The sequence below is a fragment of the Anastrepha ludens genome, chromosome 4 (genome assembly GCF_028408465.1).
Source record: "Anastrepha ludens isolate Willacy chromosome 4, idAnaLude1.1, whole genome shotgun sequence".
NCBI lineage: Eukaryota > Metazoa > Arthropoda > Insecta > Diptera > Tephritidae > Anastrepha > Anastrepha ludens.
The window spans coordinates 29,221,095-29,235,364 of record NC_071500.1 but is presented as its reverse complement, the minus strand read 5'-3'; the positions used below and the strand labels follow the sequence as shown (position 1 = coordinate 29,235,364).

The window sequence follows — 14,270 nt, the reverse complement described above, 5'->3', positions numbered from 1 at the left end:
TGATGAGCTGACTAGACAAGGAACCTTTCATCGCAATATAAGAGGTTTGGGCTTCCCTTGTGAGCCTGTGGTCTGCTCATGGAAAGATGGGTCGCGTGTTACCTCAGCGAGCGCTGAGCTAGTGCGGAAACGTGCAAGGTCGCGAGATCCTTCTGGCCACGGGCAGATCGGGGACGCTCGAGGGAACTTATAAGGGTAACAAAACCGCAGCTCTCGAATTTGGCGGGCATCCTCACTGGACAGTGCCCGTGAGACTTGGGATTGCCTCCGATCCGTTCTGCAGAAACTGTCTGGAGGACGAGGAGGAATCGTCTCAGCTACCCTGCCCTCGTCGGGCAAAGATTCATCGAGAATTACGAACGTAAATTAGACGCTTTCGGCGTCGTCTTAAGTGCATGGTCATCATTCCCTAATCCCAACGCCCATTCTTCCCTCCCTTCTCCTTTCCGCTGAACAAACGAGTTCCTCAGAACAAACGAAGTTTGAATATTTGTTCAAGCGGGCTCCACGCAACGGCAGCCGTTTAACCTTATCTAACCTAATAGCCGATTTTACTTCCGACTTACTTATTTTAAACAGCAAATGCCGTTATTAATTTTTTTTTGAAATGATGGTTGCTGCACGCATCGTATCTGAATTACTAAAATAATAAACTACAATTGACATTACAAAATGGGATGTTTAATTTAATTAAGTACGGTAAAACTACAATTGAAAAACTGGCCTTAAGAATGTATCAGTGCGGAACAGCACGGAAAGTATGCAGGTAATCTAAAATTATATGTTAGTAACCATGAGTTGAGTACTCTTAGAGGTTGTATGAAATGCAAATTTTGTGGATAGAGCTCTAGAATCGTAATTTGACATCATTTAATTAAGTGGCGCAAAATTAATCACCCTTACTTTTGCAAATGGCGTTGTACATCAATTATATTTTCCACTCGTGAACTAGACAGCTGCAGTACACAAACAGACAAGTGCTGGAGCGCGTAAAAATTAAAAAAAAAAATTCTTTTCCCCAAACTCTTATTTTTTAGTTTGATAAAAAAGTTATTGAAAAATAAAATCGAATAATTAGTTTTGCGCCATCTTGTACTTGCTTAGCCGCACAGTAATTTATATTTTACAAAGAGGAATTATTATTTCAAATACATTTACATTTACACAGTACCCTGTTTTGTTTGCTTCAACAAATTCCGTTGCTTTACAAGTTGCGTAATGACGCTTGAAGACCATTTGCCCTTGGCCAATATTTTTAACTTACAAATACAAATCTACTCGTGTATTAAAAGCACCTCAAAGCATTTCGTCGTTTCTTTAGTATTCATACATACGTCTTCTTGCGTCTGTTTGAAATGTATTTAAATACAAGTCTCATTATCTTTAGTCATCAATGATACCTCAGCTTCGTTTTCGGTTAATACTTTCAGACGTCCATTGGTGCCGCCATTGTCCACCATTACTACCACATTTTTGCTAAATTTCAATGTGTTTTCCGGCGCATCCTTCAGACATAAAAGTAAGGAAAGGAAAAAATGCATTAAATACTTAAAAATAAGAAGAAACAAATTGCTTCGATTTGAATTAAATTCGTACATATTTAATATAAAAAACTTCCACTTGTGGAAAAACATTAAGAAGCAAACCAAAAATCGGTAGGAGAGCTCGACCGAACACCCAACAAAGGATGTAACGCCAATTATAGATAATGGATATATATGTGTATTTGTATATGTGTGTGTATATATATGCATGCGTGTACTTAGGTGTGTATGTGTGCATATATAAAGCAAGAAATTCTACCTAGAAGAAAGTTTCTCCACCTGGTTCGTAGAGATATAATAGGAATTTAATGATTGCACAAATAAACGAAAGTTCATTATGCCGCTCATACGTAATATATGTACGCATATAATTTATTTTTCTTTATCTTTATTAGGGCAAGACAAAAGTCCAAATGCATGCCGTTCTATTTTAATCCTAGCAGCACAGGGTTAACCTGCTGTAGCCATACTAGGGTGTGAGTCAATCCACAAACTGTTCGATGGGTTGTGGTTTGTGCATTTCTAGCTTCTGGAAATATACCGTTAACTGTATAAGGAATTTAGCAACGCCGACTTTACTCTTCGAATTTATGCAGTAATGGTGATCACACTCACCAGGATAAACGTACGCCCGTATCACCTGACACGATGAAACAACGATGTACGATAATACGGAACGGAACGGTGGTGAGAATTCATTTTCATGGGGCTCTCTTTAGTTTCATCGTGTCTGCGGATACGGGCAGACGGACGTACGTACACGTTGGTGAGTGTGAGCACCATAAGTCCTCAGTAATTGGTGCGCATCGAGTTTATGCAGAACTAAAAAAAAGTGATTGGGTGAAATTTATCCAGTGTTGTTCCCGTATTTTTTCTTTTTGCACATACAGTCAGCGTTGAAAGAAGTCTAGGACACTACATCGTCATCAAAATCAATTATTTCACCATCCAAATCAGATGTTCCAAAAAATGTTCCATCTCACTTTCTTTTACAGACCGACTTCTAGATAATTTTCGGCCATTGTTGACCATTGACTTTAGACTATTATTGCTCTAAAAGAAGATCACTACTTTCGAGGGAGGTTTAGTAAGTACCCGTGTTAGAAATGGAGACACCATTTTTTCAAACTTTTTTTTTTATTTTTTATTTTTCAACAACGCTCCGGCTATTTTTTTAACCCCTCCAAAAAATAGGATTTGTCGAATTCTCCAAAATACGCCTCTGTCTCGGCGATGACTTCCTCGTTTGAACTCAGTTTTTTTCTCGTGAGCCATTTCTTCATGTTAGGGAACAAGAAAAATTCCAGGGAGCCAGATCAGCTGAATACGTGGGGTGCGGCAGCAATTCATAACGCAGAGGAACACTGCTTCAAATAGTTTTTCCTGCGCGGAGTTCATTTTTGAAAACAACGTACGCTTACTGAATTTCTGCTAAAACTAACGTACTGCGAAGATGACACCACGCCCATTTAGCAGGAATTAAACTTTTCATAACAAAACTCTAAGTTTGTTCGTTGCTGGTCACGACTCTATTAGACAGAATTTGAGATTATAGGAACTTTTTCCAACAGCGGTTTTTTGACACATCACACGTGACTACTGTCGAACTAAATACATATTTCTTTCAGTATTCACTGACATTTCATCATGGAAAAACTTAAGGCTCAACAATGTTTACAAATCGAATCATTGTATTACGAAAACTGACGCTCTGAGAAAAGTGTTCCTCGCGCGTTCAGGACAACCGAATTTTGTTCAGCGATGTGGCCCATTTTTAGCTTAATGGCTATGTTAGTAAGCAAAATTGCCTTATTTGGGTTGGAGAGCAGATCAAAGCCATTCAGGAAGAGCCATTACAGTTATTGAAAACAACTGTTTGGTGCGGCCTATGGGCTGGAGGAATCATCGGCCCGTATTTCTTCAAAGACGAGGCTGGCGCCACTGTTACAGTGAATGGCGATCGCTATCGTCGTTGATGCCGAAAATTGAAGCTTGTGATGTCCACAACATTTGGCTCCAACAAGACGGCGGACGGTGCTTCTTGCTATACAAAACGTGAAATAATGGATTTATTGCGTCGTCGTTTCGGTGAGCAATTTATCTCTTGCCTCTGACTAGCGGATTGGCTACCAAGATCGTGTGATGTCACTCGTTGGGACTTTTATTTGTTGGGGTATGTAAAGTATAAATTCTTTATGGATGAGCCAGATTCGATTGAGGTATTGGAAATCAACATTACTAAAGTTACTCACGAGAAAGGGCCCGATGTCCTCCAGCAAGTCATTCAAAACTGTTGTTTATGGATGACCGTTTTACGGCGCAGTTGCGTCCAACATTTCAAAGGGATTATTTTCAAAAAATAAATATCATGAATGGTTCTACAAAAAAAGTAAGAAAGATTGCCCAATCGATTTGAATTCCCGCTGTTTTATTTTAATTTCAAAACCGAGATCTCCAAATTGAACACCCCTTACAAAGTGTTACACCTTCCGATTTATTTGATGAAAATAATTCTTAAATTTTTTTTAATTCTTACTTACAGGGTTCGGCATTCGAAGTGTAATCAATTAAAAATACCATGAATTTAGTTTGGAAAATTACTTTTATTCAATTCAAAGATAAAAATGTGTGAAAATAATACAAAATTTAGAATCAATTTACTTTTGCTCGATATGTCCATCTTTTGCCTTGACCTGGCCTTGAGATGGTCTAGAAACGAATCACAAGCTCCCCGAATGTGACTTGAAGGTATTTTAGCACACTCGCGGACAATGGCTATTTTCAGCGCCTCGAGACTGGTGAATGTTTTAAATTGGATCTTGCTCTCCAAAATGATCCCAAGGGAATAATCAATGGGATTTGCGTATGGAGAATTAGAGAGCCATTGTGTGGACGTTACGAAGTTCGGAACGTTGTTTTTTAGACATTCTTGGTTCAATCGAGCTTTCTACCACTGAAATGTTTGTCTGCTCACGGCTTCAAAGCAACTTCCAAAATACTTTCCGATAATATTTCGCATTTACCTTGACGCCAGGCTCAATAAAAACAATTGGAGAGCGCCCATCTGCGGTTCCAAATCATTACCTGTGGGGGGTGTTGCCTCCTGGTGGCCAATCGATAACTCAAATTCTCGTATGAACGGTAGGTCAAATAAACCTTATCGTATTAGGAGTTAACGAATTGCCCAATTTGAAAAATTTTCTCGACAGAAAACTCAATGTTTGGAAATTGAATGCTTCCGGCCAAGCGAAGGAACTTCTTCGCTCTCTCAAGCCTGACTTGTTGCTGCTTTGGTGTGAATTCGTGCGCGTTTTGGATCCTGTAAGGTTTGACTTTGAGATAATTTTTCAGAATGCGGCGAATGCTACGGTCAGATATTTTCAGTTCTTTTGCCATTTGAATGACACTTCGTCGGGGATTTCGCTCAAGTCGCTTCTTTTTCGCGTTTACTTACGCGCTTGTTAGCAATACTCTGGACTGTCATTTAACCAACTAACAGACAGTTGGTTACACTTCGAGTATTGGACCCTGTATACTAATTTTTTTGCCACTTACTAAAATCATTTTTTTACGTTTTGTAAAGCATCCATAAGCGCTTAAAATTTAATTTTGGTAGATATTTCGCCTTCCCTATTCATTACTTTACTTTTTTGCTTGAATGCTATTATATTTTTGAGTTACTGCAGGTTGGGAGATGATGAAGAAATTCATTGTACAAATTATATTAAAGAAATATGGCACAAAGAACATTCCGTTTTTGTCGCTGCCGGGCATTATGATAAGTTCCATGAGTTACTGATTCGAAGTAAAAGCTAAAATTAAATTGATGGAGCAGAAAATAAACTGGAATGTATGTTTGTATGTGCTTATATATGTACATATAGAAAAGTATATGCATATTTGTATACCTATGTAATAAAATGCATGCATATGCATGTATTTATATGTTTGTATGTTCCTTCTCAAAGACCATAGAAAATGATCTGCCCTTGATTAAAGTTAGCACAACAACTTTGCGGATATAACTTAACTCGAGCTTACAACGCACAAGTGGGGTGGTAATCGATCAACCAACAAAAAAATTTTACACTTGTCATAGATTTCCTTATAAAACTTATGTAGTAATATCAACTAGGCTATTTCATTTGGTGACAAAATTGGTAAATTTGTGTGTTGCGCTAAGATGACGAATTATCACGTGAACACCCATCAAGACGCACGCCACAAATAGAAAAATAGCTCGGCCAAACACCCAACAAAGATGTACGCGCCAATTATATATATAACCGGCGCCAACTGGTCACACCAAGTGAAGGCAAGTCCTTCTCCATGTGATCCTTCCAAAGCGGAGGAGGCCATCTTCTTCCTCTGCTATCACCAGTTGGTACCGCATCGAATACTTTCAGTGACGGAACATTTGTATCCATTCGGACGACATGACCCAGTCAACGAAGCCGTTGGATCTTCATTTGCTGCCTTATATCTACGTTGACGTAAAGCTCATTCAGCTTATTGCTCGATCACCTACGATACTCGACGTCGCTAAAGTGCAAATGTCCAAAAATCTTTCACTCGAACACTCCAAGTGGCACCTCAACGGGTGTTGTCAACGTCCAAGTTTCTTCGGCATGCGTTAGAATGTAGAGTGTTAGTTTTGTTCGTCGAGAGAAGACTTTACTACTTAGTTGCCTACTTAGTCCAAAGTTGCACTGACGATGTGAATATCATCGGCATACGCCAACAATTGTACCTATGCTCTTATAAAAAATTGTGCCTGAACAATTGGGCCTGCGGCTCCCACGATCTTTTCTTGCATCAGGCTAAAGGAGTCACACAACAGCGAGTCACCCTGTCTGAACTCTCTTTATTACTTTTTCGTTCGCTACCACTTTTGGTAAATTTTCGTATAATGCAAGAGTTCCGTACCAAATGAATTCGTCGTATTTTGAGGCAATTCATTTTTCGACTCTTCATAAGTGCGAAAATACTAATCCGCTAATGCATGGCCTATCGATCGAAGCAAATGATAGCCAAAAGTGAATAAGACCCCACTGAGTGTTTCTCAGTATATATTAAGCGCTTTTGCGTTTTTAGGTCGAATATTGCAAGATAGTTTTGTCCTGTTTTTCGAACGCATTAATTATGCCCTACACCGGTTTTCTGTTATGGTTTCACCCAGTTTGAATAGTTCGTAATATATGACACCGACTTTGTCACATCAAATCTAAAGCATTAAATCCCATTCTGGCTTCCGACACCAAAATAACCGCACTTGAAGCGTTCTACCACTCAAGACACATTCGTTCACTAATTACAGTCTCATCGTAAATATTGTTGTGCGCTCGATGAGCCGTAGCCACAATTTTCTTCGAGCCAAATTATGGCTTTCTCTATGTGAAATTCCAATATTCTAATTCCGGATGAACAATTTTTGTTGTTTCTATTTCATTGGCAATTGAATTGATTCAAAACTAAGCTGCCAGGATTTTGTTTTTGTTAAATACATATAAAATGCGGCTGCACGATACTAAGCAAAACCGCTTTCTGTTTCAATGCTTGTTAGTTCAGTATTGTTTTCACTTTCTCGCTTCAAATGTGCTTTCAATAGTTGAAAATTTAGAAATGGAAAGTACAGAAATATTTGAATAATTATGTTTGGTTTAGTTTAAAGTCTGAAAGATTACAAGTGGAAAGATGTTTTAAAAATATTTTGGCAATTTAAATTTGGTAGTCAATGTGTGAATAATTTTTAGCGGTTATAAATAATTTCTTTTTATCGATATGCTTAAAAAGAGTGAACTTTGTTACGACAAAAGAGTGAGAAAGTTTCAAGTGAAGAAGGGAAATCTCAGGCTGAGATTGCCAATTTGGTAGGATGTTCGCGGTGCGCAGTCGAATGTGCTATTAAGCGATTTGCGGAGACAAAATCCCTCTATAATAAGTAAAGAAATGGCAGAAAAGGTCTCACTTGTGCATGGGAAGTCCAAAAACTTATACACGAGTCTCTCAAGAAACGTAAAAAATCCTCTTCTACCCTTGCAGCTGCCCTGTGGGAAAAAGTTGGAAAATGTGTTAGTGCTCGAACCGATAGAAGAAGGCTTCTGGAAACAGGTTTAAAAACATGCAAAGCCGTGGCTTTCAGAAAAAACGAAAATTCTATACTAACATTTTACGGAAGAAGATTCGTCGAATGTTCTCTGGTCTGATGAATCGAACTTCGAGGGAGGTTTAGTTTACATCATTTTAAAAAATCAACAGCCATAGCTTCTTACCCTAGTTCAATTTCGAAGAAATAACACAAATCTTATGAAATGGTTTTATTTCCTTTCCTGCAGGTATTTGGAACGCCTGGTATGACAATTGCGAGGCGACGGGCTGCCGAGGAATACCATTCCAATTGCGTGGTGTCCACTGCTAACCCTTCGTTGGATAGCTTTTTTAAAACCTTCGGTTGGGCACCCGGGTCTGGCCCTTTTTGGTCCTATTTGAGAAACCTTTTTAAAATGTTATATCCATAAATCAATGGAAAATTAAATTTTGGGAAGCTACCTGGATGATCTAGTCGTTAGCTGTAATAAAAAAATGTGTTAAATTCTCGACTAAAGTCGAAAAAGCCTGGCCAGACCCGGGTGTTCAACGGTGGGTTAAGCCCCAAATCGCAATTTAGCGACTGCGATGCGTTGTTTTAGAGACAATAACATTGTTTTCCTGGATTGTCACGCGCAGTCCCCAGATTTAAGCTCAATAGAGCACATGTGGACTATTTTAAAACGTAATGTAATATAAAGGAACACATCATAAAATCGCAAACCGCCTTGAAAAATACTTTAACTGACGGGTGGAGTGTCATAAGTACTCATACAGCCGCATGTGCAGAGCTTGTACGCACCATGCCCCAGAAGATTACTGCTGTTATCACAGCAAAGGGTGGACCTACTAAATATTAATGTGTACTATTACTAATTCCTTATAGTTATATACTGAGTTATTAATAAAATATCATTACTTCACTTTTTAAAGCGAAATATTCAGTAATTAATTTGGTTTGTTTGGGGTTGAACGATTTTTGATGGCTTCCCAATCCTTAAATGAATGAACAGAAATGTCAGCACAGTTTACCATTCTCAGCAGTCAAACCATAGTTATCGATGTCGATAGTTCTCATTTATCTGAAGAAACACCCTATAGATGTTTGCCTTTTTCGATTGGAGCGAACTTTTGTGGACCATAGTGTGTCTAAGGCATTTTCAATGATTGAGTCTATTCGTAGGAAATCCGAAGATTTCTCTGTTCTAATAACAGTCTAATCGCCATCTCATATAAGGTTTTGTCGAGCGTTTGTGTGAAAGACTAAAGGCATATGCTAAGTAACTGATTGGATCTTATCAGTGTGATTTTAGACCTGGAAAGGACACCATCTACCAGATCTTTACACTAAGCTAAGTCCTGGAAAAGCATCAAGATGAAGTATTTGCTCCACTAGAGAAGATACAGGCGTTATAAATCCAGCATTTCAGCGGGTACTTATAGTTTCGAAATTGCCAATAAATTTATATATCTTGGCATCGCCGTGACAATAAACGATGTCAGCCTTGAGATAAACTGACGAATAATGCTTCCTAATAAGTGTTACTATGGTCTCAGTAAGCAAATGTTTAGATGAGGCCTGTCTCGCTCGACGAAACTAACACTCTACACGACGCTCATCTTACCCGTGACGCTGTGCCACAGACTGATGTAGTCGCTCTTGGGATATTCGAGAGAAAGATACTTCGGAAAATCTTCGGTCCTCTTCCTGTTGGCGATAACTACTACTGCCGATAGAAACACGAGCTGTATGAGCCCAGCCAGCGCGATGCGCTTCACTATATCCATCGAGCGTGTGGATGCAGAAGCTCCAGCAAAGAAGGTTAGGGCAATAACCTAGGAGAAGCCCATGACTCCGAAGGAAGAACCATGTCGACGGAACCCTATCATCGCTTGGTGTAACAAATTGGAAAAGGCTCGTGCAAAGCAGAGTCGCCTGGTGAGACTTGTCGCATTCGGCTTTAATCCCTTTAATGAAGTAAGTTATGACTTTAAAAGCGCTGTATGTTTCGTTGTTACGCAGTCTCATACATTATTGTTGCATAACTTGGAATCCTTACCACGAAAATCTTACAAATAAAAAAGAGAGAGTACAAAGAACTGCATTAACCAAATGGTTATACATATTATTTGAGCTGGTGTAAACTGTTAAGCATACGGAGCTTATCTAAAGAAGAAATTATGATAAAGAGCTAATATTTACATGCGTTCGATATACAATGTGAAGTCCAAAATAAACAAGGCTGGCGTCATAAAAATGCTTTTGACGGTGGAGAGGAGGGATCGTTTTAGTGGCCACATCACACGACGCAGTAGACGACGGTCGCTCTAACAGTTTGAATCCTACCTCACCCACCAAAAAAAAAAACAAAAAAGTGTCAGTATGTTTGTGTCATCGGTACAAAAATGAGTTTCGAAGATCTATTTAATATCAAATTTTGTTCTAAAATCGGTAAAATGGTTACCGAAACATTTGAATTTATGAAAAAAGTGTATGGCGATGATTGTCAATCTCGTGCCAGAGTTCATGAGTGGTGTACAGGTTTCCGAGATGGTTGTGGGGACATAAATGACAATGAACATACGGGCCGCCCAAAATCAGTAATCACCGAAAACTCCTTCTCAATTGTTCGTAAATTTATCAAAAATTAACCGAAATCATAGGTGAAAATCATGGAATCGGAGTTGAATATCTCTAAAACATCCATTGCATTTTAACTCATCATTTGGGCTTTCGAAAGGTATGTGTACGTTTCATTCCGCACAAGTTAACTGAGGACCGAAAATTGCGCAGAATTTAACATTCCGAAGATCTCATTAAAGAGGCGAGAAAAGACGAGAGCTTCCTTTACAACAGTGTAACTAGTGAACATAGTGTTTCCAACATGAACCTGAAACTAAGCGTCAAAGTGCCAAATGGAAGGCCCCAGACGAACCACCACCCAAAAAATTGCGTTTGGAAAAGTCAAACATTAAGTCGATGCTTATTTGTTTTTACGATTCCAAGGGAATTGTCCACAAGGAGTTCGTGCCAACGGGCCAAACCGTTAATGCAATTTTCTATATTGTTTGTTGGATCGCATTCGTCGAATTCACCCTGAATACCGCGAAGGAGGAAGCAGGCGCTTATTGCATGATAAAGCATCATCTCATCGATCTACTCTTGTGATTGATGTTTCGACTAGAAATCGCATTTTAACCATCAATCACTCACCGTATTCGCCTGATATGGATCCCTGTGACTTCTAGCTATTCGGAAAATTGCATTTGGCCTTGAAAGGAAAACGTTTTGCGTCCGTAGAGGCCATCCAAAAGGCTTGTACCGACATCCTGAATGACATTCCGGTCAATGACCTGAAAATCTCGTATCGAGGTGAGAGGGAACGATTTTCAATAAATAATTTCGAATAACAGGTGTTATTGGTGAATGGATTGCGCTATCGAGAGATGATTAACGATTTTTTATGGCCGGGATTGATCTGAACAGCATTTATTTTCAATAATACGGCACTACTTGCCACACAAGCAACGGAACCATTGATCTTTTACGGGAAAAGTTTCCGGACCGTGTTATTTTTCGAGGAGGTGATCACAATTGGCCACCGAGATCTTGCGATTTAACACATTTGGGTCCCCGTGAAAGAGCAGGTCTACGCCAGCAGCCCAGGGCCGATTCAACATCTCAAAGATGTCAAAGATGGAATTCGTGAGGCTATCGAGGACATAGGGCAGCCACTTTGCAATTCGGTTATGTAAAATTTCATGAAAAAGATATTGTCATGTAAGCGTGGTCGTGGTGGTCAATTGCCTGATGTTATTTTCCACTATTAACGGCATACAAACAGCAACAAAGCCTCGGATGAGAACTTCCAACACTGATGACGACCCCTGCAAACGAAATAAGGAATACGATTTGAGGGCATGCACCTGGAATGCCCGGTCCCTTAATGGGGAAGGTGCCTCTGCCCGGCTGGTTGATGTCCTCGTGAGAGTAAAGGCTGACATCACTGCCATCCAAGAGATGCGATGGACGGGGCAAGGTAAGAAAAACATAGGACCTTGCGACGTCTACTACAGCTGCCATGTAAAGGAGCGCAAATTCGGTGTCGGATATGTTGTGGGAGAGAGACTTCGTCGCCAAGTACTGTCGTTCACTCCGGTGGACGAGCGCCTCGCAATAATCCGCATCAAAGCGCGATTTTTTAACATCTCGCTAATTTGCGCCCACGCCCCGACGGAAGAGAAGGACGATGCGACCAAAGATTCTTTCTATGAGCGCCTGGAACGTTCCTATGAGCGCTGCCCCCGCCACGACATTAAAATCGTGCTTGGCGACTTCAACGCCAGGGTGGGCAAGGAGGGAATTTTTGGTCCCACAGTCGGAAAATTCAGCCTACACAACGAAACATCCGGTAACGGACAGAGGCTGATCGACTTCGCCGGGGCCCGAAACATGGTAGTCTGCAGCACCAGATTCCAGCATAAAAAGATACACCAAGCTACCTGGCTGTCCCCTGATCGAAAAACGCGAAACCAGATCGATCATGTTGTGATAGATGGAAGACACGTTTCTAGTGTATTAGATGTACGTACGATCCGAGGAGCCAACATAGACTCGGATCATTACCTTGTTGCAGCCAAACTGCGCACACGCCTCTGTGCAGCAAAAAACGTACATCTACCTACGCAAAGAATGTTCGACATCGAAAAGCTGCAATCACAACAGACAGCCAGAAGATTCGCCACTCGACTCTCACTCCTGCTCTCGGAGAGCACTGCCCAACACACCGGCATGCGCGAGCAATGGAGCAACATTTCTCGTTCCCTACGTACCGCCGCCGAAGAAGAAATCGGATTCCGGCGAGCCCGAAAAAACAATTGGTACGACGAGGAATGTCATGCTGCCGCCGAAAGAAAAGATGCCGCCTATAGAGCCACGCTGCGATCGGGCGCAACGCGAGCCATGTGGGATCGCTACAGAGAGCTGAAAAAGGAAGAGAGACGTATTATCCGACAGAAGAAACGAGAGGCCGAAATACGTGAGTGCGAGGAGCTTGAGATGCTGGCCAATAGGAACAACGCCCGAAAATTCTACCAGAAAGTTCGGCGGCTTACAGAAGGTTTTAAGACCGGGGCGTTGTCCTGTAAGAACAAAGACGGCGATCTGGTGACTGACGTACAGAGCAATCTTAAATTATGGAGGGAACACTGCTCGAACCTGTTAAACGGTGACAGCTGCGCATGTCATAGAGAATGTGAAGATCCCGATACCCCAATCGTTGACGACGGAATTGTCGTTCCGTTACCCGACCATGACGAGGTGAGAATAGCGATAACGCGGCTAAAGAACAACAAAGCCGCGGGCGCCGACGGACTGCCGGCTGAGCTATTCAAACATGGCGGCGAGGAGCTGGTAAGGTGCATGCATCAGCTCCTATGCAAAATATGGTAGGATGAAAGCATGCCTGCCGATTGGAATTTAAGTATGCTCTGCCCAATCCATAAGAAGGGCGATCCTGCAATTTGTGCCAATTACCGCGGGATTAGTCTTCTAAATATCGCCTATAAGGTTCTAGCGAGCGTATTGTGTGAAAGGCTGAAGCCCACCATCAACCAACTGATTGGACTTTATCAGTATGGCTTCAGACCTGGAAAGTCTACCATCGACCAAATATTCACAATACGCCAAATCTTGGAAAAGACCCATGAAAGGAAAATCGACACACACCATCTTTTCGTCGACTTCAAAGCTGCATTCGACAGTACGGAAAGGAGTTACCTGTATGCCGCTATGTCTGAATTTGGTATCCCCGCAAAACTAATACGGCTATGTAAGATCACGTTGCTCAACACCAGCAGCGCCGTCAGAATTGGGAAGGACCTCTCCGAGCCGTTTGATACCAAACGAGGTTTCGGACAGGGTGACTCGCTGTCGTGTGACTTCTTTAACCTGATGTTGGAGAACATCGTACGAGCCGCAGAACTTAATCGCTCAGGCACAATATTTTATAAGAGCGTACAATTGTTGGCGTATGCCGATGATATCGATATCATCGGCCTTAACAACCGCGGTGTTAGTTCTGCCTTCTCCAAACTGGATAAAGAGGCAAAGCGAATGGGTTTGGTGGTGAACGAGGACAAAACGAAGTACCTCCTGTCTTCAAACAAACAGTCGGCGCACTCGCGTATCGGCACCCACGTCACTGTAGACAGTTATAATTTCGAGGTTGTAAAATACTTCGTTTATTTAGGAGCCAGCATTAACACCGATAACAATGTCAGCCTTGAAATCCAACTTAGAATCTCTCTTGCCAACAAGTGCTACTTTGGACTAAGTAGGCAACTGAGCAGTAAAGTCCTCTCTCGACGAACAAAACTAACACTCTACAAGACTCTCATCATGCCCGTCCTAACTTATGGCGCAGAAGCTTGGACGATGACAACATCCGATGAAGCGACACTTGGAGTGTTCGAGAGAAAGATTCTGCGTAAGGTTTTTGGACCTTTGCACGTTGGCAACGGCGAATATCGCAAGCGATGGAACGATGAGCTGTATGAGCTTTACGACGACATAGACATAGCGCAGCGAATAAAGATCCAGCGGCTTCGTTGGCTGTGTCATGTCGTACGAATGGATTC

General features: G+C 41.2%; 1 protein-coding gene across 1 annotated transcript in view; it reads right to left on the bottom strand.

The window, feature by feature from the left end:
• Positions 1-624: 624 nt before the first annotated feature.
• LOC128861391 (neuropeptides capa receptor) overlaps positions 625-14,270 on the bottom strand; it is a 151,063-nt gene continuing 137,417 nt past the window's right edge. The window contains exon 11 of the mRNA XM_054099510.1: positions 625-1,505. Within this exon, the coding sequence (XP_053955485.1) occupies positions 1,362-1,505 (144 nt within the window). The 3' untranslated portion in view covers positions 625-1,361. The remainder of the gene's footprint in view (positions 1,506-14,270) is intronic.